At 46.8% G+C, this 26,492-nt stretch overlaps 1 protein-coding gene across 1 annotated transcript in view; it reads right to left on the bottom strand.

Moving 5' to 3' along the window:
- LOC140418302 (glutamate receptor ionotropic, kainate 3-like) overlaps nt 1–26,492 on the bottom strand; it is a 727,178-nt gene that overhangs the window by 69,097 nt on the left and 631,589 nt on the right. The window contains exon 13 of the mRNA XM_072501774.1: nt 11,988–12,205. Coding sequence (XP_072357875.1) covers nt 11,988–12,205 — 218 coding nt within the window. The remainder of the gene's footprint in view (nt 1–11,987; nt 12,206–26,492) is intronic.

Below are 26,492 nucleotides of genomic sequence, written 5' to 3'. Positions count from 1 at the left end.
TACAGAAGTCTGAGAACACGCACGAACAGACTCAAAAACAGCTTCTTCCCCGCTGTTACCAGACTCCTAAATGAACCTCTTATGGACTGACCTCAGTAACACTACACCCCTGTATGCTTCATCCGATGCCGGTGCTTATGGAGTTACATTGTATACCTTGTTTTGCCATATTATGCATTTTCTTTTATTCCCTTTTCTTCCCATGTACTTAACGATCTGTTGAGCTGCTCGCAGAAAAATACTTTTCACTGTACCTCGGTACACATGACAATAAACAAATCCAATCCAATCCTTAATGATGAAGGAGCCCTGCACCAGTAGAGAAGCTGAGGCTGAAGCATTCAGAACAATCCTCAGCCAGAAATGTCAAATGGATGATCCATCTCGGCATTGTACGAAGATCCCCAGAATCACATATGTCAGTCTTCAGCCAATTCGATTCACTCCACCTGATACCTAGAAACGGCTGAAGACACTGGATACTACAAAGGCTGTCAGCCCTGACAATATTATGGCAATAGTGCTGAACTCTTGTGCTCCAGAACTTGCCACGACCCTAGCCAAGCTGTTCCAGTACAACTACAACATTGGCATCTATCCGACAATGTGGAAAATTGCCCAGGTATGTCTTGTACACAGGAAATTGGACAAATCCAACCCAGCCAATTATTGCCCCAGCAGTCTGCTCTTGAACATCAGCAAAGCAATGGAAGGGGTCATCAACAGTGTTATCAAGCAGCAATTATTCAGCAATTAATGGCTCACGGTTGCTCAGTTTGGGTTTTGCCAGGGTCACTCAGCTCCTGACCTCACCACAGCCTTTGGTTCAAATATGGACAAAGAAGCTGAATGTCAGGGGTGATGTTACAGTGGCTGCCCTTGACATCAAGGCAGTATTTCATTAAGTGTAGCATCTTCAGCTGCTTCATCAATAGCCTCCCTTCCATCATAAGATCAGAAGTGGGGCTGTTCGCAGATGACTGCACAATGTTCAGCACCATTTGAGACTCCTCAGATACTGGAGCAGTCCATGTCCAAATGGAGCAAGACCTGAACAATATCCAGGCTTGGGCTGACAAATGGCAAGGTACATTTGCGCCACATAAATGCCAGGCAATGACCACCTCCAACGAGAGATGATTTAAAAAAAAAAATTTAGAGTACCCAACTATTTTTTTCCAATTAGGGGGCAAATTAGCGTGGCCAATCCACCTAACCTGCACATCTTTGGGTTGTGGGGCGAAACCCTCGCAAACTCGGGGAGAATGTGCAAACTCCACATGGACAGTGACTCAGGGCCGGGATCGAACCTGGGACCTCGGCGCCGTGAGGCAGCAGTGCTAACCACTGCACCACCGTGCTGCCCCAACACTCAAGAAGCCTGACATGATCCAGGACAAAGTAGCCCGCTTGATTGCTATCCTCCACTACTGACTCACAGTGACAACTGTGTGTGCCATCTACAGGATGCACTGCAACTCACCAAGGTTCCTTCGGCAGCACCTTCCAAACCCACGACCACTACCATTGAGAAGGATAAGAGCAGCAGATACCTGGGAATCCCACCCCTGGAGGTTCCCCTCCAAGTCACTTGCCACTCTGACTTGGAAATATATCACCGTTCCTGTAATGTCGCTGGGACAAAATGCTGGAACTCTCTCCCTCACAGCACAGTGGGTGTACTCAGGGACTGCAGCGGTTCAAGGGGCAGCTCACCACCATCTTCTGAAGGGCAACTAGGGATGGGCAATAAGTACTGGCCTAGCCAGCGATGCCCACATCCCGCAAAATAATCATTAAAAATAATCATCTGAAATAAAAACACCAGAATCGACTGGTTGGCTTGAATTGTGTGTCATGTGCTCTAAAATCGATATTTGCAATTTTATGTAACTGATCATGTCATACACAATAATAAAAATTGTGACTTGATTGACAGATTTTAATACCCTTCCCTGTGACGAGTTTGGTTGGCGTAGGGCAGGAGGGTGGCTGTGGGGCCCCGCCAACTTCTCATCGCTACCCTTTTTGTAAGTCTGTGGCCGACGGGCTGTGAAAGACCGTTCCGTCTTGTCGTTAATTCAGACGGTAAATGGGCCACTTAAAAGGGCTCATTCCGCCTCTGCCAGAGGTGGATGGGAACTCGCCATGCAGGGAGCAAACAAATTCTGGCATGTTTGCTTGCGGGCTCCCAGTGGTGGTGATTGCCTGGACGGGGGAGCAGACCCTCATTCCAAGGCCTTCAGTGCCTGATCAAAGGACTCGGCATCAGTAAGGGGCAACCCATAGAATCTTTAGAATTCCAACAGCGTAGAAGGAGGCCATTAGGCCCATCAGGTTTGCACCTTATCCCCGCAACCTCACCTAACCTGAACATCTTTGGACACTGGGGGAAAATTTGGCATGGCCAATTCATCTAAACTACACACCTTTGAACTGTGGGAGGAAATCGGAGTGCCCGGACGAACCCCCTGCAGACACGGGGGAGAACGTACAAACTCCACACAGTCACCCAAGGCCGGAATTTAACCCGTGTCCCTGGTGTTGTGATGCAGCAATGCTAAACTCTGTGCCGATGTGTCTTGTTGTGCCGTAGGGTGGCCTGCTGAAAGCCACTCCCCTACCCTTGTTGCTGAAGGTCAGTCACCTGCTTACCCCATGCTTCCTCTCCTGCCATCACTTAGCTGTGCCTGAGTCTCTCCTTGTCCTGCGTCCTGAGCTGGTGTAATACTAGCAGCAGCCACCACTTCCCCAGTGGAACTACTGAGTACAGAATATACACAGAAATATACATGGAAATTAGAAGCAGGAAGAGGCCATTCGGCCCTTCGAGCCTGCTCCGCCATTCATTATGATCATGGCTGATCATCAAGTTCAAGATCCTAATCCTGCCTTCCCCCCAATATCCCTTGATCCCTTTAGCCTCAAGAACTATATCTAATTTCTCCTTGAAATTACAGTGTTTTGTCCTCAACTACTTTCTGTCGTAGTGAATTCCACAGATTCACCACTCTCTGGGTGAAGACATTTCTCTTCACATCAGTCCTAAAAGGTTTACCCCTTATCCTCAAACTATGACCCGAGTTCTTGACTCCCCCACCATAGGGAACATTCTTTCTGAATCTAGTCCAGTTAGAATTTTATAAGTTTCTATGAGGTTTCCTCTCACTCTTCCAAACTCCAATGAATATAATCCTAACTGACTTAATCTCTCCCCATATGAAAGTCTTGCCATCCCAGAAATCAGCCTGGTAAACCTTCGCTGCACTCCCTCCATCGCAAGAACATTTTTCCTCAGATTAGGACACCAAAACGATACACAATATTCCAGGTGTGACCTCACGATTGCCCTATACAATTGCAGTAAAACATTCCTATTCCTATACTCAAAATCTCTCATTATGAAGGCCACACCATTTGCCTTCTTTACTGCCTGCTGTACCTGCGTGCTTACATTCAGTGACTGATGCACGAGGTCACCAAGGTCTTGCTGAGCATGCACCCCTCCCAATTTTACATTCAAATAATCACCTGCCTTCCAATGTTGGCTCTTTCCTAGAGCCGATGCAGACTCGATGAGCCGAATGGCCTCCTTCTGCACTGTAAATTCTATGATTCTATGATAAACCTCCTGCCCCTCAACTTGTCTCCCCTCGTGACTGACTCTTCAACTAAGGGGAACAGCTGTTCCCTATCCACCCTGTCCATGCCCCTCATAATCTTGTGCACCTCGATCAGGTCGCCCCTCAGTCTTCTTTGCTCCAGTGAAAACAACTCAAGCCTATTCAATCTCTTTTCATAACTCAACTGTTCCATCACAGGCAACATCCTAGTGAGTCACCTCTGCGCCCCCTCCAGTGCAATTACATCCTTCCGATAATGTGGCGACCAGAATTGCACACAGTTCTCCAGCTGGGCCTCACCAAAGTTCTATTCAACCCCAACATGACCTTTCTACTTTTGTCATCTATGCTTCAATTGATAAAGGCAAGTGTCCCATCTGTCTTTTTCATCATCTTCTGTCTTCAGAGATCTGTGGACAAACACGTAAAGGTTCCTTTGTTCCTTGGAACTTCCCATTCACCGAATACTTCCTGGTCAAATTACTCCTTCCAAGGTGTACCACCTCACACTTTTCAGGGTTAAATTCCATCTGCCACTTTTCTGCCCATTTGACCAACTGACCTGTAACCGAAGACACTGAACCTCACTGTTACCACTCGACCAATTTGTTGTGTCATTTGCAAACCTACTGGAAACCATCCACAAAGTGGACTGATAATGCATAGTAAGTGACGTATTGACATCTGTTGAACAAGATCACTCAGTAGACCCTGTTGAAATGGAACTGAGAACTTAAGACCCAGCCAAGGGTTTGATTTTAGTTGTAGCTGATTCTGTCACAGCTGCTGTCACAGTCATGGTCCCAATGGGTTTGAATTTAATAAGTTGTTGTGCTAACAATAACTTGATTCTTGCTGCAATTGCCAGTTTTAATCTGGATTTGTGTTGTATAATATGGCAGCTGAAATGCTGTTACTTTCCTTGATTCAACTAAATTACCAGAAGCTGTGGTTTTGCTGCCCTCAGAGATGATATTATTGTCTCACATTCCAAAGTCTAAGTATACAGGTTCTCCTTCAATCCATTCCAGATTTCAAATTACCGAGGAAATATGGCTCTAATTTATTGCTAATTCTGTCTGGAAGGTGGCATTTCAAAACTCTAATCTACTGATTATTATGTCCACAATTCTGAATGCCATACTGAGTTCATTATCTCCGTCAGGTTATTGTGGGGATTGTTGAACAGAGACTAAATACTTCCCATGGAGAGCAAGGGAGCAATCTTGAAAGAGAGCCATCCAAGGCAGCCAGCATCGGACAGTTCATTACCTATTAACATTGACAGTAATATGACAGAACATCATCTTTCTACGCCTGTCCAGCCAAGCAAGAGTCATGGTTACCACATTGGTGGTGAGATTGTGTTGATAACATAAATCAGTACTGAATATACAACTATATATTCCTCCTCCTATGGACAGAAGAGGCTGGAACAGTTGAACCTTCTCTCCGTCTAGTGGTGAAGAGTCAGGGGACGGTTAAATAAGGGGGTGTTCAAAATTATGAAAGGTTTTGACAGAATAAATAAGGAGAACCTTTCCACCTGAGAGCTGGGTCAGTAACCAATGGATATAAATTTAGGATAATTGACAAAAATGCAGCGGAAAAGTGAGGAGAAATGATTCTTATGCAGTGAGTTCTTATGACCTGGAATACACTGCCCAAGAGTGTGGTGGAAGCAAATTCAATAGTAATTTTTAAAAAAAGGTATTTAGATGGGGACTTGAAAAAGGGTAACAAAAGCATGCCTATGGGCAAAGAGGAGGGAAATGGGACCAATTTGATAGCTCACAAAGAGCAGATATTGGTGCGATGAGCTGAACTGCCTCTCTGTGTAGTCTAATCCTCGGAAACTCTAACTTTGGCAATGATTTGTACCATAACTCGAAGACTTGCAAACTTTCCAGTTGTATATTCAGTACTGATTTATGTTATCAACACAATCTCACAATCTACGAAAGAAACCACATGCAGATGCCCATAATAATAAGGAATTGAGCCATCTGTGTTATTTGTAGCATACACACATTGCACTAAAGCAGAATCATCTAAGAATTTGAATAAGCTTTTTATTGTTTTATAATGGATATACAAACCACTTGCTATTTTATTGTTACAAAGAATGTTATTCCCCCTGCCATAAACAGAATCATGGCATTGTTCTTATGGTGTAGTTCGAAGTCATATACAACCATACCGTGAGTGATCGCACAAGCTTCTGAAATCACTGGAGCAATAAACCACTCTATTGAACCCATAAACAAAGTTCTAATGGGGATAACTATGACTGTAACTCTGCAGCAAGACAGGTATTTAAAAAATGAGGTGATTAAAAAATTCCAGGTTTCTACATTTGCAGAAATCGATTCCCAGTTTAGTCTACTGTTCATCCCTAACTGAAATAACAAGTTGAATTTGGAGGACTGTTTTCTAATTTCACTCAGGCTCAGTGTTTCTATATTACAGTCATGTCAAACATTGGTGCGGGTTCAATGGAACGTACAAGATACGCTCATGGGTAAACTTCAATGCTTTGTGCCATGAGCCTGGAAGATGCTGGGCTGCATTGTTGCACTGTGCTGGGACAACTCATCTAAGAAGGGGTTCCTAAATTGGTTATAAAACTCCTGGCAATGTCAGCCTGCATTCCCACTCCTGATCACTGTCCAGTCAATTACGTTGGAACGTTGAGTGGCTGCAGGCTCAGACACTGAAATGAAATTTGCTATCAGTTTGGCAGAATCACAATCATTTCGCTATGGGACCAGTTGTATGCCACTAATGAAAGAAAATAAATTACCCAAAGCAGAGTCAAATTATCCTTGCCAATACAACCTATATTCATGTACTCCAGTGTCGTGAAGAGGTAGAAATATGCTCCAGGGTTCAAATGATACCGATAATGCTTCACTCTCATCATTTATGATCTTAGACAAGCATCTCATTGTTGTATAGCATGCTCTGGTTTAAGTGCTATCGATTATTTACACGGGTATAATTATCTATATACAAAAGGATTTATCACCAAACCCTTATGTTGTCTTGTTAGATGCATCAAATCAATGCTTGCCTTCATTACTTCCTTACCAAAATATGAATGCACCTTCTGTTAATAGAGTGAATCCATTAGATTAAGCTTGATAACCCGAGCACTAAAGGGAGTAAGTCCCTGATCACAGAAAGTACATTTCAGTCTGTCACTTAGCAACTGCATTAAGCTGGTTACTTATTACCCATTTTATCATATTTTTTCTCAACTCTTGTTTACAGCCTCTGTTTCTTTTATAAAGTAATCGGATGCCAATAAATATTGGGGAAAGCACAATTAACCTTCAGATTGCCATCTGATCTCAGTGAAATCTGTCAAACCAAGTGTTTCTAATAGACGCAGAATATGGTGTAGATGCTCAGCTGGTCTGGCAGGATGAAATAAAGGAAGGGGTGGGATTTTCTGTGTCGGTGGACGCAACCCGCCATTGGCTGATAGCGGGATCTTCTGGCCCCACCATTGTCAATGGGGTTTCCCGCTGAATGCATCCCTCACCACGGGGAAACACGTGGCAGGGGTGTACTGACGGCGGGACGGGAAATCTCTGCCGCGTGAACGGCCAGAAAATTCCAGTCAATGTTTCAGGTCAGTGACATTCAATCAGAACTGGGAAAAGTTAGAAGCATATTAGCAATCTCACAAGTCAACGGTGGCGAGGGGAGGGAGAAGGACGAAAGAGAAGGTCTGCTATAGGGTGGATTATAGGAAACATTAAATGAAAAAAAATATGATGGTGTAAGACCTAACGGAAAGGCAAAGGAACATGTAAAGAAACTAAAGGATGTGCCTTGACTGGGTGTCAATGACAGAAGGCTGAACAGCTGTCATCAAAAGAAAAAAAAGCAAGAGAAAATTGAATCAAAAAACCAAAATCTGCAAAGAAAAGGAAAACAAATTGAGGCTGAAGGTTGTGGTCTGAGATTGATGAAGTTAATGTTGAGCCAGATAGTTGTGATGTACCGTCAATTACCACGAGACGAGATTGGCGGAACAATCAAGGCTTTATTGAACAAGGTGTTGTGCCTGCTGTAGCTGGAACCAGAATGGCTGCAGCGCAGGAGAGCACACACTTTATACTCTGCCTGCTGGGCGGAGCCATACCTGTAATATACGGGCAGTGCCGTAATACATACAATATACGTGTTTACCACAAGTTGTAAATGTCCAATTGGAAGGTGAGGTACTCTTCCTCTTGAGCTTCATTTGAGCAGTGTAGGAGGCCAAGAGCAAAAAGTGACAAGTGAGGTAGTGAATTAAAATGATCGGCCACTGGAGGCTCAGGGTGACGCTTGTGGACCGAACTGAGATGATCCGCAAAGTGGTCACCCAATTTTTGTTTAGCCTCCCCAGTGTAAAGCAGAAAATGTGTGAGCAGTGAATGCAGTATGCTAAATGGAAATAAGTAAATGGCTGTTTCACCTGGAAGTAAAGTTCAGAGCCTTGGATGATGAGAGAGGAGGTAAAATGGCAAGTGTTGCAGCTCTTGTGTTTGCCTGGAAATGTGCTGTAGGAATGGGACTGGGTATCAGGGTGACTGAGGAGGGGACCAGGGTGGAGGGAACGTCCCTGTGGAATGATAAAAGGGCAGGGCAAAGATTGAATTTAAGACCTTTAGGTCACTTATGTGAGTAATTCTGACAATGGTTGCACAGTAGGGCAGGGTATACAAGACGAAATGACTGGAGTATGGAAGACGGGTCCTGAAATAATTATGGGTGACTGATCTACACGCAGATTGCAAAACTAACCTGGAACATGAGTTCATCGAGTGTATTCAGGACAATTCTTTTGAGCCGTTTGTTCTTGAACAGTGGTTAGCATAGTTGCTTCACAGCTCCAGGGTCCCAGGTTGGATTCCCGGCTTGCGTCACTGTCTGTGCGGAGCCTGTACGTTCTCCCTGTGTCTGCGTGAGTTTCCTCCGGGTGCACCTGTTTCCTCCCACAGTCCAAAGTTGTGCAGGTTAGGTGGGGTTACTGGTTTGCGGGGATAGGTTGGAAGTGTGGGCTTAAATGGGTTGATCTTTCGAAGGGCCGGTGCAGACTCGATGGGCCAAATAGCCTCCTTCTGCACTGTAAATTCTATGATTCTATGATAACCAACCAGGGAGCAGGCTTTTTTGCAGCTGGTAAATAGCACAGCATTAATCAATACCCTCTTTGTATAGGAGCCTCCACGTGACCGCAATCATAACATAATAGAATTTGAAGAGAAGTATGAGTCAAAGCTTAGATTTTTAAACCTAATATCTAGCTTAAGTGAATTGGGAAACTAGGGGCGCTCCTCTCCCAAAAGGGAATAAAGTCCTCGAGTGAGCGCGTTTAGCCATGTGTTTCCTGGCACTCGAAGTGTCCAGATGGCACCAGCAGTGCCAGGGCATCACGCAGGCAGCTGGGGGGCCTCTGATCCCCTGGGAGACCTCTACAAGTGCCATTTTGTCTGGTCTCCGTTTGTGGGGCCCAGTGCTGAACAGCGCTTGCCCTAGGTCTCTGAGGCGTAGGGGTTGAATACCAAAGCCTCGGGTACCTTGGGAATTTGCACATAAGAGTGAGGTTGACTACATTGCTCTAATAGGCAAATTTGCTAAAATGTGGGGCGAAATTCACCCCCAACGGCGCGATGTCCGCCGACTGGCGCCAAACACGACGCCAATCAGACGGGCATCGCGCCGGCCCAAAGGTGCGGAATGCTCTGCATCTTTGGTGGCCTAGCCCCAACATTGAGGGGCTAGGCCGACGCCGGAGGGATTTCCGCCCCGCCAGCTGGCGGAAATGGCGTTTGTTGCCCCGCCAGCTGGCGCGGAAATGCAGCGCATGCGCGGGAGCGTCAGCGGCAGCTGACAGTTTCCCGGCGCATGCGCGGGAGTGTCAGCGGCTGCTGTCAGTTTCCCGCGCATGCGCAGTGGGGAGAGTCTCTTCCGCCTCCACCATGGTGGAGGCCGTAGCGGAGGCGGAAGGGAAAGAGTGCCCCCACGGCACAGGCCCGCCCGCGGATCGGTGGGCCCCGATCGCGGGCCAGGCCACCGTGGGGGCACCCCCCGGGGTCAGAGCGTCCCGCACCCCCCCCCCCCCAGGACCCCGGAGCCCGCCCACGCCGCCTGGTCCCGCCGGAAAATACCAGGTTTGATTTACGCCGGCGGGACTTTGGCCCATCCGGGCCGGAGAATCCAGCGGGGGGTCCTGCCAACCGGCGCGGCCCGATTCCCGCCCCCGCCCAATCTCCGGTACCGGAGACTTCGGCGGGGGCGGGATTCACGGTGGCCTACGCCCATTCTCCGACCCGGCGGGTGTCGGACAATGACGCCCGTGATCCCGGCCATTGTGGCTGAAATTCACATTGCAACGTCTTGCGAGATTGCGTTGAATCTTGTGAGGCGTTGCGAGCTGGGTAGATCCTGGGAGCGAGTCTCCTGGCTTTCAACAGCCACATCAGCTGTGCCGCGATGAACTGATTTCCGGGTGCAGCGTGGCCATTGGATCACGCCCTTGGTTACAATGCAGTGGCAGACACCTTTTCACATAAGGATAGGAGATTCAATACCTGTCCTTATAACCTCTCTCTCTTCACTGTCCAAGGCTCCAATCACTCCTCCCAGATTGAACAATGATTTACGCATTCCTGTACTTTATTTGATCTGATAAACTGGTCAGAATTCTCCAGGCATTGGCAGCGCACTCCCGCCTGCAGGTTTCCTGGCAGCGAGGGGTGGCTTCACTGGGAAATCCCACTGACAAGCGACGGGAATAGAGAATCCTGCCGCCAGCGAACAGTATGCCGCCGAAAACCATGCTGCTGGGGGACTAGAGAATCCAGCCCATTGTATTTGCTGTTCATAATGTGGTCTGTTCCACACAGAGGAGATCAAACACTGATTGACTGACTGCTCTGCAGAATGGTGTTCTTCAGAACACCTCCTGCTAATCCACAAGTGTGACTTCTAGCTCCTGCGAAATCAACAATGCGGTTAGCATTAGCTCTCTGCTGAAGTCATTGAAATGTGCAGGTTGCACAAAGTTGGCATGTTACCTCTGTTGCAATCAATGGGCACAGGGTCAATAGTCATTGCGATTCCTGTGCCCATTTATCGAGTCTATCCAATTTAGCCCACACCATGTTAAAATTGCTTTTCTTGGGCTCTATAATATATAAGACATTTCCTTCCAACAACCACAAGTAAATCAGCCTCTAAAAGATTTACTCTAAATTCCAAAAGTAAGTATGCAAATCTTTTCAGATATCAATCCGACATAATAAAAGGTGCTGTTACATATGAACTCAGATTCTGAAAATCCTGTGTTCATGAGGTGGCTTTTTGATGTTTACGCTGGTAAAACATTTTCAGGAATGCAAAAAATGGAATGAACTTGGCAAATGCTTGATGCTGGGCTCCAGGAATCTGAATTGAATGAAGGTGACATTGTATGAGCTGATCTAATTATTTATTCCCTGATCATTTGAATTCCACCGTTGATGTTTTCATGGATTTCAGCATCACTGCAATCAGAATTGCATATTTCACTGCAATCCTCACACCTTCAGTCCTCCTTTTGAAGGGAAAGTCACAACCAATTCCATCCATCAACTCTACCCACCAACTACTCTGTGGGGCAAGGGAATTATATTTCTGTGGCTTTTTCTTTATCCTTACATGGGATTTTGGCCGGCATTTACTGCTTTAGAACAGAGTGGCTTGCCCCATTGCTGCTGGCCTGGAGCCAGGAAGGCAGATTCCCTTCCCTAACAGACATTAGTGAACCAGATGGGTTTTTACAACAATCAACTTCCAGACTTTTAATTCCACGTTTGGTTTTACTGACTTCAAATTTCGTGGTGGGATTCGAACCTTGGTCCCCAGAGCTGGGAGTCTGGATTACTAGTCCAATGACAATGTCACCATCTCCCCCTTGCGTCCAGCAACAGAATCCGGAGATAAATTACATTTCTTGGGAGTGTCGGCGGGGGACTTCACTCAGAATGCGATCTCTTGAAAATACTTTGAGAATAATATTTGAAACTATAACAGACAGCAGTGTGACCCTGCAGTTTTAACACAATACAATTGACACCAATTTACAGAACTCAAAGCAATGATGCACTTAAACTGCTGGTAAATCATTTAAATTTACATGAGTCTCACCAGCTCACGTAAATCTTTCTTTTCAAACAGGGATGATAAATTTAAATAATCCATTCATTATGCGTGATTTAACACTTGTCTACACGATACAAAAACGCAGCTAAATCGAAGTTCAGGCGTACTGGTGAGAATAAAACCCCAGGCAATATGATTGTGGTCAAAAGCGAGTATCCATACCTTGAAGAAAGTCATGGTGGCTCCATCTTTAACTGCCCCATATTCTATTTTTGTTTGTTTAGCCAGGTCATCAGCCGACTCTATTGGAGATTCCATGCGTTCAACTGTTAGGAAAGCAGCCAGGTTTGCAGTATAGGACGAGATGATGATGAGGGTGAAAAACCACCATATCCCACCGATTATCCTAGTTGAAAGGGCTTTTGGCATCAGTTCAGAACCTGTACCAAACACAGGATCATCCACAAAAATGACTTACTGAGTGAACAACAGGTTTACAGTAGCTGTTATAAGCTTATCGATAATAAATGAAGGACTGTTGTCAAATACATTTCTTTTTAAAATAAAGCTCTGTTTACTGAAAGAAAGCAAAGTAAATATTGAGCTTACTGGATCAATAGTGACAAAGGGCTAAATATAACAGGATAAAAGCAGGCCAAAAAGCCTTGCACACTTGCTCACTCTTTCAATCTCTTCTACAGAAATCCAGTTCCCTCAGTTCACTGATTGATGCACCAATAGCGCTTGGCTGGCTTTGTGACTCTTTCCACACACAGTGTTAAACATCTGTGAGGCTGTATGGAGGAGGTGAAAGGAACATTTCTCCATTCTTGCAGGAGAATTTTCTTCTCGTAAAGTACAGCGCAATCAAAGAGAAGTCTTTTTTTCGTTTTAAGTTTTAATTAAGGCACAGGGAGTCCAAGGCGAGTTGCAGAGACATTTGTTAATGTGACATTGGATTGGATTGGATTGGATTGGATTTGTTTATTGTCACGCGTACCGAGGTACAGTGAAAAGTATTTTTCTGCGAGCAGCTCAACAAATCATTAAGTACATGAGAAGAAAAGGGAATAAAAGAAAATACATAATAGGGCAACACAACATATACATAAGCACTGGCATCGGATGAAGCATACAGGGTGTAGTGTTAATGAAGTCAGTCCATAAGAGGATCATTTAGGAGTCTGGTGACAGTGGGGAGGAAGCTGTTTTTGAGTCTGTTCATGCGTGTTCTCAGACTTCTGTATCTCCTGCCCGATGGAAGAAGTTGGAAGAGTGAGTAAGCCGGGTGGGAGGGATCTTTGATTATCCTGCCCGCTTTCCCCAGGCAGCGGGAGGTGTAGATGGAGTCAATGGATGGGAGGCAGGTTTGTGTGATGGACTGGGCGGTATTCATGACTCTCTGAAGTTTCTTGCGGTCCTGGGCCGAGCAGTTGCCATACCAGGCTGTGATGCATGATATACATGAGGCCAGGTTACAGCTTACCAGGTCATCGCCCCTTTTGAGTAAGCCTCACACTGGCTGACCTTTTATCCCAGTGCTAGTAAGCTAGCCTACCCCCAAGGGGCTGGGGGAACTTGCACTCCAAATGAGCACAGGGAAACAATCATCCTCAATTGGATGTGTCATGGGCAGGTTATTACAGAAGTGCCCTGTTGGAAGGCGGAACGATAAAACATCTCGAACGTTGAGACTAAATATGAACCATTTTTATTTTGGGCATCTTCACACACACACCTGTTTCCCCATGGGGAATATTGGGAAAGGATTCCTGAACTGATTAGCAGCTCATTGAACTGCTATGAATGCTCCTTCCATGGCCAACAAGCTGGACTTGAACCTAGAGCTTCTTGTCCAGAGGTAGGGATGCTACCATTGTGCCACAAGACCTCCTGCAGATCAAACCAGCAAACTCATTGTTTATCGCCCAGCTGTGCAACTATTGATACGACTCAGTTGCCTCTTTCAGAAACTAACCAAGTTTAATTTTCATTCCGAGAAAGTTTTTCAAAGAGCAGCATTGGCATAATAGGCCACACAGGACCCATTCGCATCCATGCCAACCTAAGCCACTTTATTCCCTCACCTACCTGTCATGACCCCTTATAGCATCCATGTCATATGGTTTTCTGCCCAAACCTCTCTAATCCATCATACTCTCCAGGCCAACCTATGCCCTCCATACATACCCCATTGCCTTTTATATATAGCCTATGTGCCAATCTCTGCCCTTTTGCACATCCACCTTTAAAGCCTTATGCCGACCCTCAAATCCTTTTATGGAACTTTTTGCCAATCTTAGTGGCAACTTATGCCAAAGCATGTCTTCCCATCCTCCATCTTTTTCTCCTACATCTTCCATTCTAAGTCACCCAGTATCCACTATGAGCAGACCTCAGGAGCAATGCAGAGATGAAATAATACAAAGATATAATTGTATAATGTAGACTGTATGCGGGATTCTCCCATCTGGGGACTATGTCCTCACACCGGCGGGAGAACCGGCGCCAACCACTCCGGCGTCAACAGCCCCCGAAAGTGCGGAATTCTCTGCACTTCTGAGGGCTGGGTGGACGCAGGAGTGGTTGGCGTGCTCCAGCCGGCACCAGAGGGACTGCGGCAGTTCACGCATGCGGCGAAGGGCCGGAATGATCTCGTGCATGCGGGGAACCGACAGCGTGAATCATGCACAAACCGGCCGGCGTATTTTGGCGCATGCGCCGGCCATGGCGGGCCCTACAGGGGCCGGCGCGGAAGGAAGGAGCGCCCCCATGGCACAGGCCCACCCGCAGATCGGTGGGCCCCGATCGCGGGCCAGGCCATCATGGCCCCCCCCGGGGGTCGGATCCCATCGCACCCCACCGAAGATTGCCCCTGTCGACTTACCTGCCAGGTCCCGCCATGTGGGACCATTCATAACCCACGCCGGTAGGACTGGCCAAAGGTAGACGGCCGCTCGGCCCTTCAGGGTCTGGAGAATCAACGGGGAGGCTGCTGCCATCGGCCCCCAACCGGCGTGGCGTGAACCCCGCCCTCGCCCGAAAATCGGCGCCAGAGAATATGGCAGCCAGTGTCACACCCTGGGTGTGCAATTCCACCAAAAAATAAAGATGTCATTTTGGGCGGGTTTAGGGGGTGTTTCCTGCCAAATTTCTAGGTGAGATCCAGTCCTGTATGCACCCACACTTGTAACGTGATTTAACTAGATCCCTGGGTGCCCAGGTGGTACCAGCAGTGCCAGTGTGCCAACCTGCCAGAGGATGACCACCTGGGGTCCTCTGATCACCTCCAAGTGCAATTCCACCTGGTCCCTGTTTGTGGTGCCAGTGCTGAATGGCGCCCAGTTGGGGCCTCCTCAGCGAGGCCAATAGATGCCGGATGGCCATTCGACCCGGCAGCAGCAGAGCTAAGAGAACTTTTAAGCTCTTTTAGCTATGTGAGTCTCGGTCCAGCCCATAATGAGCGGGATCCAGACCGCGACATCTCACGACATCTATCTCAAGAGGCGTAATGAACGTTTGGAGTCCCAGGAAAAGACTTTCTGGGGATATACTGGCTGCATCCCATCCCAATTCTGGTGGGACACGGCTTGTAAATCAGGTCCTTAATCATTTTCTTGGGGCTTGGGGATTTTCTCATGGTCAATCCCGCACATCTGCAGTGGGGGACTAAACTTGCTGGCCAAACAGGCTCCTCAGAGATTGGGGTGCCATTTTGAAAGGGTGTCCCGATCTCAAAGTGAGCTTGAGGTTCCCCTACCTGGGATGATCTGGATCCCGTCCTCGCTTGGTGAGATCCAGATCTGAATATTTAAATGAGCCATTACGGACGCCAGATCCACCTGATGCCCATTTCTCTATGGCCATGCCTGGGAGACCTTGCCAGGGCGTCATTTAATACTGGTCCACACAAATGTGGACCAGTTGTAATGGCAATTGGGGTCTCCCAGGCTATTGTAGATCGCCTGGTGGTCGGGGACAGGGCAAGGTGGCATCCTGTTACTCCCCTGGCACTTGGGCATCTTGGCACTGCCATCCTGGCACTCTGGCAGTGCCACATGGACAGCAAGGCACTTCTACCCTGGTGTCACTGATATGGTGCCAGGGAAATTGCTAGGGTGACAGACTGGCAGTGTCAGAATGTCAAGTTGCTAGATTGGCACTGCCAGGCATCAGACCTGATGAAGGGGGTGTCCCAGCGATCAGACCTCTTAAAACTGAATAACTAGGATGCCATTAGAATAGTTCTACATAAGTTAGTTTATTAAGGATTGAGATTAATCATAGAAAGTATACTCAGGAATCATTATTAACCATTAAACCTGTATTTTAGGACAAAGCAGTGATAATCATGTAAACTCTAAGTACAGCAGTGGCCATAATGCATGATGGGATTTAGGCTAGCTAACTTGCCAATGTTTTTGAGGCACATGAGATTTATGGTCAGCAGATTACATAGTGGACTTAGGAAACAAGTTTTATCAGTGGCCCAATATCCTCTGAAACAATCCATGGAGTAAAGAGGAAGCCAGTTCTGGTATCCTGCCCCTGAATGGACAATGAGTGAACAGGATCTGACTGCGATATCAGGATGGGAATGTCCGGGAAAAACAATGTTAAAATGGACACAGGATCTTGGTAAACAACAAGGGACATGATGGGGTTAAACCATAGACTGGTCACAATTTTACTGGATAGTTTGAAAATGACAGTTTCAAGGATTGAATCAAGTCCAACTGGGGTGGGCTATTGATTTTTGGAAAATTGTATAATTGATGTGTTTTTATCAGTGTTTAGTAGATCGATCATGGAATTTTCCAGATCCAACTCTCATGTACACGAAACCAAGCTTGTGATAATAAAGCCATCTCAACCAGGCTGTGTGTCTGCTCTGTTTATTAAGCTAAGCTATAACAATGAGGGAGGAACCCCCACGTAAAGGCTGGCTCAATACTTAGGCCTTGGAAACGCTCCTACATCTGGAAAGGCTTTGCCATGAAGATGATGGGTGTGGAGGCATGGGGGGGGGGGGGGGCGGCGGGGTCATGGGGGCCTCTGAAAGGTTGGGGGTGAAGGGGGTCAAAAGAGCAGGGGGGGCTGAAAGAGGGGGGGAGATTGGGGCAGCCTTCCAAAATGGCGTCCCAATCTGCAGGGAGCCTTTCCTGCTGGTGACCTATATGCGTCCTTGGTGTGGAGTAACTCCCTGAGGCCCCAAAAAAATAGCAAAGTGGCATTGGATAGCTAAACATGTCATTCAGTGGACTTTAACTTGAGCCTGATGAATCACACCCATTTTCTCACTTCAAAGAGTCCATAAGCACTCGGTGCTGTCAATCACACTGTGAAAGGGAAGGTACCCAACTGTGAAAAGGGAAGGTTGCAAAATCAGTCATGGAGCACTTATCCAGTAATGGCAGCCCTTTTAGGGTTATATCAACAGAGTGAAACAACAAGCAATGACTATTTAAAATGTACTCCAGATGTATTTTTTTTCAATTTCAAAGTTTGCGGATGGGGATACCACAAAACCTGGAAGCATTGTAAACAGTGAGGAGGACATGTTGGTCGAGTGGGCAGATGTGTGGCAGATGAGATTTAATGTGGAGAAATGTGAGGTAACACATTTTGGTAGGAAGAACAAGGTGAGACAATATAAATTAAAGGGTACAACTCTACAGATTGTGCAGGAGCAGAGTAGCCTGGGTGTACATGTACAGAAGTCATTTAGCCTTGTATAAGGAGCTAGTTAGACCTCAGCTGGAAAATTGTGTACAGTTCTGTGCACCACACTTTAGGAAGGATGTGAACACATTGGAGATAGTGCAGAAGAGGTTTAACAAGAATGGTTCCAGAATGAGAAACATCAGTTAGGAGGGTAGATTGGAAAATTGGAACTGTTCTCCTTAGATTTGATAGAGGTGTTCAAAACCATGAGTGAGCTGGACAGGTTAGATAACGTGAAACTGTTCCTGCTAATTAAACGGTCGAGGACGAGAGGACACTGATTTAAAGCAATTTAAAAAAGAATCAAATGCACTTGGGAAAGATAAATTTCACACATCGGGTAGTCCAGGTCTGGAATGCACTGCCTGGAAGAGTCGTGGAGGCCGGGTCAATCGAGACATTCGAGAGGTCATTAGATGGTTGTTTCAATAGAAACAATGTTCAGGGGTACTGGGAAAGGGTAAGGGAATGGCAATAAGTCATGATGCTCATTCGGAGAACCGGTGTAGCCACAATGGACCAAATGCCCTCCTTCCGTTCCATAACAATTCTGGGATTCTGCGATTTAAAGGGCAGTAGTTTTAAATACCGTGACAGATACTTTTGAAAGTTCCTCTTAACACTTTTGACAGTTTGGTCAAATCCTCGTTACAGCCCTCTAGATAGTTCCAATGCGTTTGTGCAGGTTTTCTGCAAAAGCATTTCTACTTTTAACAATCCCAAAGGACACATAATCAATGTGTTCCCAGACCATCTCGAAATGGGTACCCTACCACTCCGAAACAGTACCATACCTCTCCAAAGGCTCTGCAATATTTAGGCCTGCCCCTTTGAGGCCTAATCTGCACACAAAATCAGAAAATACTAGACAATCTCAGCAGGACCAATAGCATCTGTGAGGAGAGAAAGAGCCAGTGTTTTGAGTCTGGATGACTCTTTGTCAAAGCTGGAGAGAAGTTGATCAGGGTCACATCTATACTGTTGTGTGTGGAGTGGTAGTGCTGGATAGAGGGGCAGAGAAAGGTGGAGATTGACAAAGATATCATGGAGTGAAAGACAAAAGGAATGTAAATGGGGGTGCTGAAGGCTAAGTGGAATGCTGATAGTGGCACACAAAGAGATTAGAATGTCTGAATGGCAGAACAAAGGTGAGCAGTGTGCCAAAGGGCAACTGGGAACAGATTCCTCTGATGCCCTATATCAAATCTTCCAGTTTCCCAGCCCTAACCGCCTCCTGTTCACCATGGATCCCTCTGTACCTCCATTCTGCACCAGGATGTTCTGAGGGCTCTCCGCTTCTTCCTCTAATAGAGGCCTGAACAATCCACATCTACCACCACTCTCCTCCGTCTGGCTGAACTTGCCCTTTCACTGAACAATTTCTCCTTTAACATGTCTCATTTACTCCAAACCAAAGGTGTGGCTATGGATACCCGCACGGGTCCCAGTTTTGCCTGTCTCTTTATGGGGTATGTGGAACATTCCTTGTTCCAGCCCCATCCCACAACTCTTTTATCGGTACATCAATGACTGTTTTTGTGCCACTTCATGTTCCTGTCTAGACCTGGAAAAATGTATTAATTTTGCTCCCAATTTCCATCCCCTATCATCTTCACATGGTCCATCCCCGACACTTCCCGTCCCTTCCCTTCATTGATTTTCTATTTCAATTTCTGGAGATACACTGTCCACTAGTAGCCATTACAAACCCAGTGACTCCCACAGCTACTGCGGCTACAGTTCTTCACACACAACATCCTGAAAGGACTCCATCCCATTCTTCCAGTTCCTTCGCCTTCGTCGCATCTGCTCCGATGATGCCACTTTCCAAAATGGTGCTGCTGACGTCTTCATTCTTCCTTAATCGTGGTTTCCCAACCACTGTGATCAACAAGGCTCCCAACCATGTCCGACCCATCTCCTGCACCTCTGCTCCCACCCTTTCCCCTCCCTCACAGAACCAGGATAGGGTCCCCCTTGTCCTCAGTTTTCACCTCACCAGCCACCGCATTTCAAGAATCATCCTCTGCCTGTTCAGCCAACTCCAGCATGATGCCACCACCAAACATATCGTCCGCTCACTCCCCCTGTCAGCATTTCGCAGAGACCGTTCCTTCCAGGATACCCTGGTCCACTCCTCCATCACCCCCAACACCTCACCTTTTCCCATAGCACTTTCCCGTGCAATCACATGTGCAACACGTACCCTTTACCTGCTCCCTGATCACCATCGCAGGCCCTAAACACTCTTTTCAAGTGATGCAGCGCTTCACGTGCACCTCCTTCAAACTGGCCTATTGCATTTGCTGCTCCAAATGCGATCTACTCTCCATTAGAGACTAAACACAGACTGGGTGACCACTTTGTAGAGCACCTTTTGGCCACCCGCAAAGAGGCTGCAGACCTACCTGTCGTTTGCCATTTCAACTCGCCATCCTGTTCTCATGTCCGCATGTCTGTCCTTGGTCTGCTGCAATGTTCCAGTGAAGTCCAACGCAAACTGGAGGAATAGCACCTTATCTTCCGATTAGGCACATTACAGCCTTCCTGACTTAACATTGAGTTCAACATCTTCAGATTGTGAACTCCCTCCTCCAACTTCACCCCATTTTTTTTCTGTCAATTTTTCTTCATTTCTTCCATAAATCGTTTTTTTCCCTCACCATTGTCTCCATCCTCCCATCCCACTTGGTCCATCTGTTCCCTGTTCCCAGTTGCAAACTGCTGACCTTTATTTGCTATTCACATATTCTAATCTCTTTATGGGTCACTATCAGCACCCTTCTTAGCTTTAATCACCCCCATTTATATCCCTTTTGTCTTTCTGTCCACAACATCTTTGTCAATCTCCACCTTTTGCTGGCCCCTATCCAGCCCCACGCTGCACCTCCCCCCCTCCCCCCCCCCCCCCCCCTCCCCTCCATGCAGTACAAATCTGACCCTATTTCCAGTTCTTTCCAGCTTTAACAAAGAGTCATCCAGACTCGAAACGTTAGCTCCCTTCTCTCTCCACAGATGCTGTCAGACCGGCTGACATTGTCCAGTGTTTTTTTTTCAGTTCCCAGCATCTGCAGTAATTTGCTTTTATCTCTGCATACGTTCGGGGAGGCCTGTTCCCGTACCGGCCTCCCCGAACAGGCGCTGGAATGTGGCGACTAGGGGCTTTTCACAGTAACTTCATTGAAGCCTACTTGTGACATAAGCGATTATTATTATTGTTATTATTATTACATTGGGCGGAATTCTCCGTTGGCTGTCGCCGGAATCGCGCAAAGCGATTGAGCGGAGAATAGGTTCCAATGCCAAAATCGCAGCGGGTGCCAATTTGATGCCAAATAGACATTCTCTGTCACCTCGATGCCGGTGTCAATATGGTCCAGAATGCACATACAGTAAACATAATTTGCATATAATTAGTGGGCCTGACCCGGCATTCTCTGGGACCTCTGCGATTCTCCGCCTCCGATGGGCTGAGTTCCCAATGGCATGGTTCACTTGTGCTTTTAAAATTCGTGAAACCGGCATTGTGGCTGCTGAGGGAGAGAGGGGGGGGGGGTACGGACAGTGTCCAAGATCACCATAGTTTACTGACACTTGTGCTCCTGGCCGGGGTCATCTGCCAGGGCCTGGGGGAGTAGCAGGGGGATGGCCAAGAGGTGGGCTGTGGGGTTAGGCGGATGAGCACGGAGCACCATTGCCGAAACGGCAAGGCAGTCATGCAACTATGCACGCCGCTGACTGCCCACTGTGAACTTAGGGCCACGGGTCATATAGGTCCCCCCCCAGACCATCCCGCGAGGTGCCCTCTGGCCCCAGCTGACCCATCAGCTGTATGGGCACACTCCAGCACAACCAGTGCTATATTGTTGGCTGTGATGAGTGTATGTGGGGAGTGAAGTGTGTATATGTGGCTGCAGCTTGTCAGCCTCTTGAGTGTCAACCACGGACCCAACGAATCCCGCACCATTTTTCATTGGAATCGATTGTGTTCCACGTGATGCCAGCGCTAGCCCTCCACTAGTCACTGAATCGGCCCAGGTTCGCCGCCAGTTTTGCTGTCTTGAAAATTCACGAATCCTGCGCCGGTATCAACATTTAGTCTGAGGAACGGAGAATCCTGCCCATTATGTTTCGCACTCCTGGGGCGTCATTCTCTGACCCCCCGCCGGGTGGGAGAATCGCCGGGGGCTGGCGTGAATCCCGTCCCCGCCGGTTGCCGAAGTCTCAGGCACCGGATATTCGGCGGGGGCAGGAATTGGGCCGCGCCGGTTGGCGGGCCCCCCCCCCCCGCTGGATTCTCCGGCCCGAAAGGGCCGAAGTCCTGCCGATAAATTGCCTGTCCCGCCGGCGTAGATTAAACCACCTTTTGAACGGCGGGACAAGGCAGCGTGGGTGGGCTCCAGGGTCCTGGGGGGGGGGTGCGGGGCGATCTGGCCCCGGGGGGTGTCACCACGGTGGCCTGGCCCGCGATCGGGGCCCACTGATCCGCGGGTGGGCCTGTGCCGTGGGGGCACTCTTTCCCTTCCGCCTCCGCCACCGTCTCCACCATGGCGGAGGCGGAAGAGACTCCCTCCACTGCGCATGCGTAGGAAACTGTCAGTGGCCGCTGACGCTCCCGCGCATGCGCCGCCCGGAGATGTCATTTCCGCGCTAGCTGGCGGGGCAACAAAGGCCGTTTCTGCCAGCTGGCGGGGCGGAAATTCCTCCGGTGCCGGACATCCCCTCAATGTTGGTGCTTGGCCCCCAAAGATGCGGAGCATTCCGCACCTTTGGGGCGGCGCGATGCCCGTCTGATTGGCGCCGTTTTGGGCGCCAGTCGGCGGACATCGCGCCATTTCGGGAGAATTTCGCCCCTGATAAATGAAAATCAGACATGACTGGAGACAGCTGTTACTTTATTCGGATAGCTACTTCTGCGAAACGCAAATGCTCAAATTCTGACCCTGACTCATTACCACCCCTGAGAATATAGTAGGAGCTTTGTTTGGAGGGTAAATTTCTGATTTACAGTCACTTCTGCCATTTTCGCATTGATGAAGAGGCTCCGTCATTGGAAAAATCCAGAAGTGTGTGTATATGTGTACCGTATCTGAATATTTGACTTTCTCTTTTCTGCAGATATTGCTTTCCAAACAGAATGCCACATTCGAAAATACAGAATGACATACGTGTGTTAGATAAAGTAGTATACACACTTGTTCACATTAAGTACAGAACAAGTACATAGTCTGTTGAATACAGAATATGGCACGTTATTAAGGCATCAACACAAAGGTGAACATATTCCAACGGGAACATGTTCCACTGAAGAAACCTATCAAGGCATTGAGGTTTCCTGAAATAATAGCAAAGATGCCACATTGTTCTGAGCCCTTTTGTTCCAACAGTGGGGGGTGCTGATGTGTTTCAAAAACACTTAGAATGCTAGGTACCTGTGGGTTTGTTCACTTAATTAACAAAAGAGAGACTTAACCTGATCTAACCTTACAAATGACTAGCTCAATGAAAGGATTGTGTGATAATGATTTACCACAGTTATATTATTCAATTCACGGAGTAAGACCATATAATTAAAGAAAATATGTAATCTTCAATCTTTTGATGATGGTAAGATACAGCCAGGAAGGCCATGATCCGATGTTTTCTCAAGTGGTTGAGTATTTCTGTGTAATATGAAGTTGTTTGGCAAAGGCATTACATGTTTATTTTATGGCATGCAGATAATCTCTGGCAGGCTCTTGAGTCCTACAGGAGATGGCAATGTGTTTGCTACTTAAGTGGTAAAGCAAAAAGTGCAGAGGATACTGGAAGTCTGCAGAGGGATTTGGATAGGCTAAGTGAATGGGCTAGGGTCTGGCAGATGGAATACAATGTTGACAAATGTGAGGTTATCCATTTTGGTAGGAATAACAGCAAAAGGGATTATTATTTAAATGATAAAATATTAAAACATGCTGCTGTGCAGAGAGACCTGGGTGTGCTAGTGCATGAGTCGCAAAAAGTTGGTTTTCAGGTCCAACAGGTGATTAAGAAGGCAAATGGAATTTTGTCTTTCATTGCTAGAGGGATGGAGTTTAAGACTAGGGAGGTTCTTCTGCAATTGTATAAGGTGTTAGTGAGGCCACACCTGGAGTATTGTGTTCAGTTTTGGTCTCCTTACTTGAGAAAGGACGTACTGGCACTGGAGGGTGTGCAGAGGAGATTCACTAGGTTAATCCCAGAGCTGAAGGGGTTGGATTACGAGGAGAGGTTGAGTAGACTGGGACTGTACTCGTTGGAATTTAGAAGGAAGAGGGGGGATCTTATAGAAACATATAAGATTATGAAGGGAATAGATAGGATAGATGCGGACAGGTTGTTTCCACTGGCGGGTGAAAGCAGAACTAGGGGACATAGCCTAAAATAAGGGGGAGTAGATTTAGGACTGAGTGTAGGAGGAACTTATTCACCCAAAGGGTTGTGGATCTATGGAATTCCTTGCCCAGTGAAGCAGTGGAGGCTCCTTCATTAAATGTTTTTAAGATAAAGATAGATAGTTTTTTGAAGAATAAAGGAATTAAGGGTTATGGTGTTCGGGCCGGAAAGTGGAGCTGAGTCCACAAAAGATCAGCCATGATCTCATTAAATGGCGGAGCAGGCTCGAGGGGCCAGATGGCCTACTCCTGCTCCTAGTTCTTATGTTCTTATGTACTCAGTGACAAATGATGAAACCAGTTGATGTACTTGACCTTATCATTCACTCCGTTAAATTACAAATTCACAATATATATTGATAAGGAAGAACATTAGGTACATTTTAGTTCATTCACTGAGAATCTTAGTCTTCAGTCTCTCTGTCACAGTCTTTGCTGAAAGATACCATGGTCACCATCATCACTAAGTTGCCTGGGAGTCATTCAAAGCATTGACCATGGTTCCATAATGAGAACTTTCTGACATTAAAACAAAATGTACCTTTCTCAAATATGAACTTGTCCTCTCTTGTCTTGCTTTATTTTGAAGTAATCCATTGAATTTATTTTTCCTGTATATTTTAGGAATGTCTTTTCTACTTTATATAACAGGCCCTTTTTCAGTTACACTTTCACAAGGTTTCTCCAGTCTTGCGTCGTAACTGTATCCTTTGACACGAGGGAGCTGCACTGCCTCCATCGCTGTGTCACAGAGCTGACAACTCTCCTTTAAATGCCTTGGTCTCACTTGCCTTTCTTCCCAATCACCAACAGCCTTCAAAGATTATTATTCTGATATTTTGTGTCCAAGTCTGTTCACAAACTAAAGGTTCTGTTTATGCAAATTAATTTTCTGTCTATTCTCAGTTTCCTATCAATAGAAGGATTGTGCATGCAATATTATAATTAGCACTGTCCAAACATTTTAATCACAATAAAACAAATGATAATTACAGATCTACAGATCTTTATAAAAAAAATACAGGCAAAATTTCATACAGGCACCAGGGTTCTCTCCCGCCAGCTTTGGAACCAGCAAGAGTACCGCGTCACCTCCTTTGTAGAACACAGGCTTATCTCTTAACTTACCTCCTGAATCCTGAAAACCTATCCACCATCTACAAGGCACAAGTCAGGAGTGTAATGAAATACTCTCCACTTGCCTAGATGAGTGCAAATCCAACAACACTCAAGAGGCTTGACACCATCCACAACAAAGCAGCCCGCTTGATTGCTATCCCTTCTACAGTCACTCCTTCCACCCCTGACGAACAGTGGCAACAGTGCATTCAAGACACACTGCAGGAACTCACCAAGGCTCCTGCGGAAGCACCTTCCAAACCCACGATCAGTACCATCAAGAAGTATGAGGACAGAAGACATCATCGCCTGGAAGTTCCCCTCCAAGTCACCCACCATCTTGACTTAGAAATATATCACCTTTCCAACATTGTCACTGGGTCAAAATCCTGGAACTCCCTTCTTAACAGCACTGTGGGTGTACCTACACCACATGGACTACAATGGTTCATGAAGGCAGCTCATTACCATATTCCTAAGGCTTATTAGGGATGGGAAATAAATGTCAGCCGAGTCAGCGATGCCCACATCCTGTGTATGAATTTAACAAATATAAGTGCTAGGCATGAAGGAAAGTGGAGTTAAACTTGTATCACATCAGCCCTGGGGCGGGAATCTCCAGATTCCCAGCTGTGAGTTTCTTGGTGACAGGAGGTGACGTGCTGTTCGCTAGTGGTGGGATTCTATACACCCACCACTTTCAATGGGATTGTAACCTGTAGGCATTGGCGTGCTGCCAATGGGACTAGAGCATCTCACTGCCATTCCCGACATTATCTTAGTGACCTGTAAAGCAGTGTGGAGGAGTTGATTGGTTTCCTTTTGTTTCTTATGCTCTTATGCAACTCTCATATTATTAATAGCTCAATTTATATATTAACATGCAAAGAAACATCCTATGAATTACAAAGTTTCATCAGTTGCTGAATGATTTGCAGGGGCTGGTTTAGCACAGGGCTAAATCGCTGGCTTTGAAAGCAGACCAAGGCAGGCCAGCAGCACGGTTCCATTCCCGTACCAGCCTCCCCAAACAGGCGCCGGAATGTGGCGACTAGGGACTTTTCACAGTAACTTCATTTGAAGCCTACTTGTGACAACAAGCGATTTTCATTTCATTTTTTAAAATTTCAAATATATATTTATTTTCTTGTCTTCTTCCCTCTCTCTCTCTGAGGGTGCGATTTAACTAAATGGGAACAAAGTCTAACACCAAGCACGTTTAGCTGCTTGTTTCCCAGCGCTTGCAGCGCTGAGAAACACAAGGCTATAAAATGGGACTCGCGTTTGGTAAGGGGTCTCAATGGGGAACGGGCGGCCGAAGCTACACGTAGCCCCACTTTGTACACTACGAAGCTCCACTCACCATTTTTAAATGGCGTTCCAATCACAGAGGCCCACAAAGCAGCCCCTGATCTCCAAGGCCCCAACACACTATGGTAGGATCTCCCCCCCTCCCCCCAACCCCTCCCGA

Source organism: Scyliorhinus torazame, chromosome 1 (assembly GCF_047496885.1).
Source record: "Scyliorhinus torazame isolate Kashiwa2021f chromosome 1, sScyTor2.1, whole genome shotgun sequence".
Classification (NCBI taxonomy): Eukaryota; Metazoa; Chordata; class Chondrichthyes; order Carcharhiniformes; family Scyliorhinidae; genus Scyliorhinus; species Scyliorhinus torazame.
This window is presented reverse-complemented; position numbering and strand designations above follow the sequence as displayed.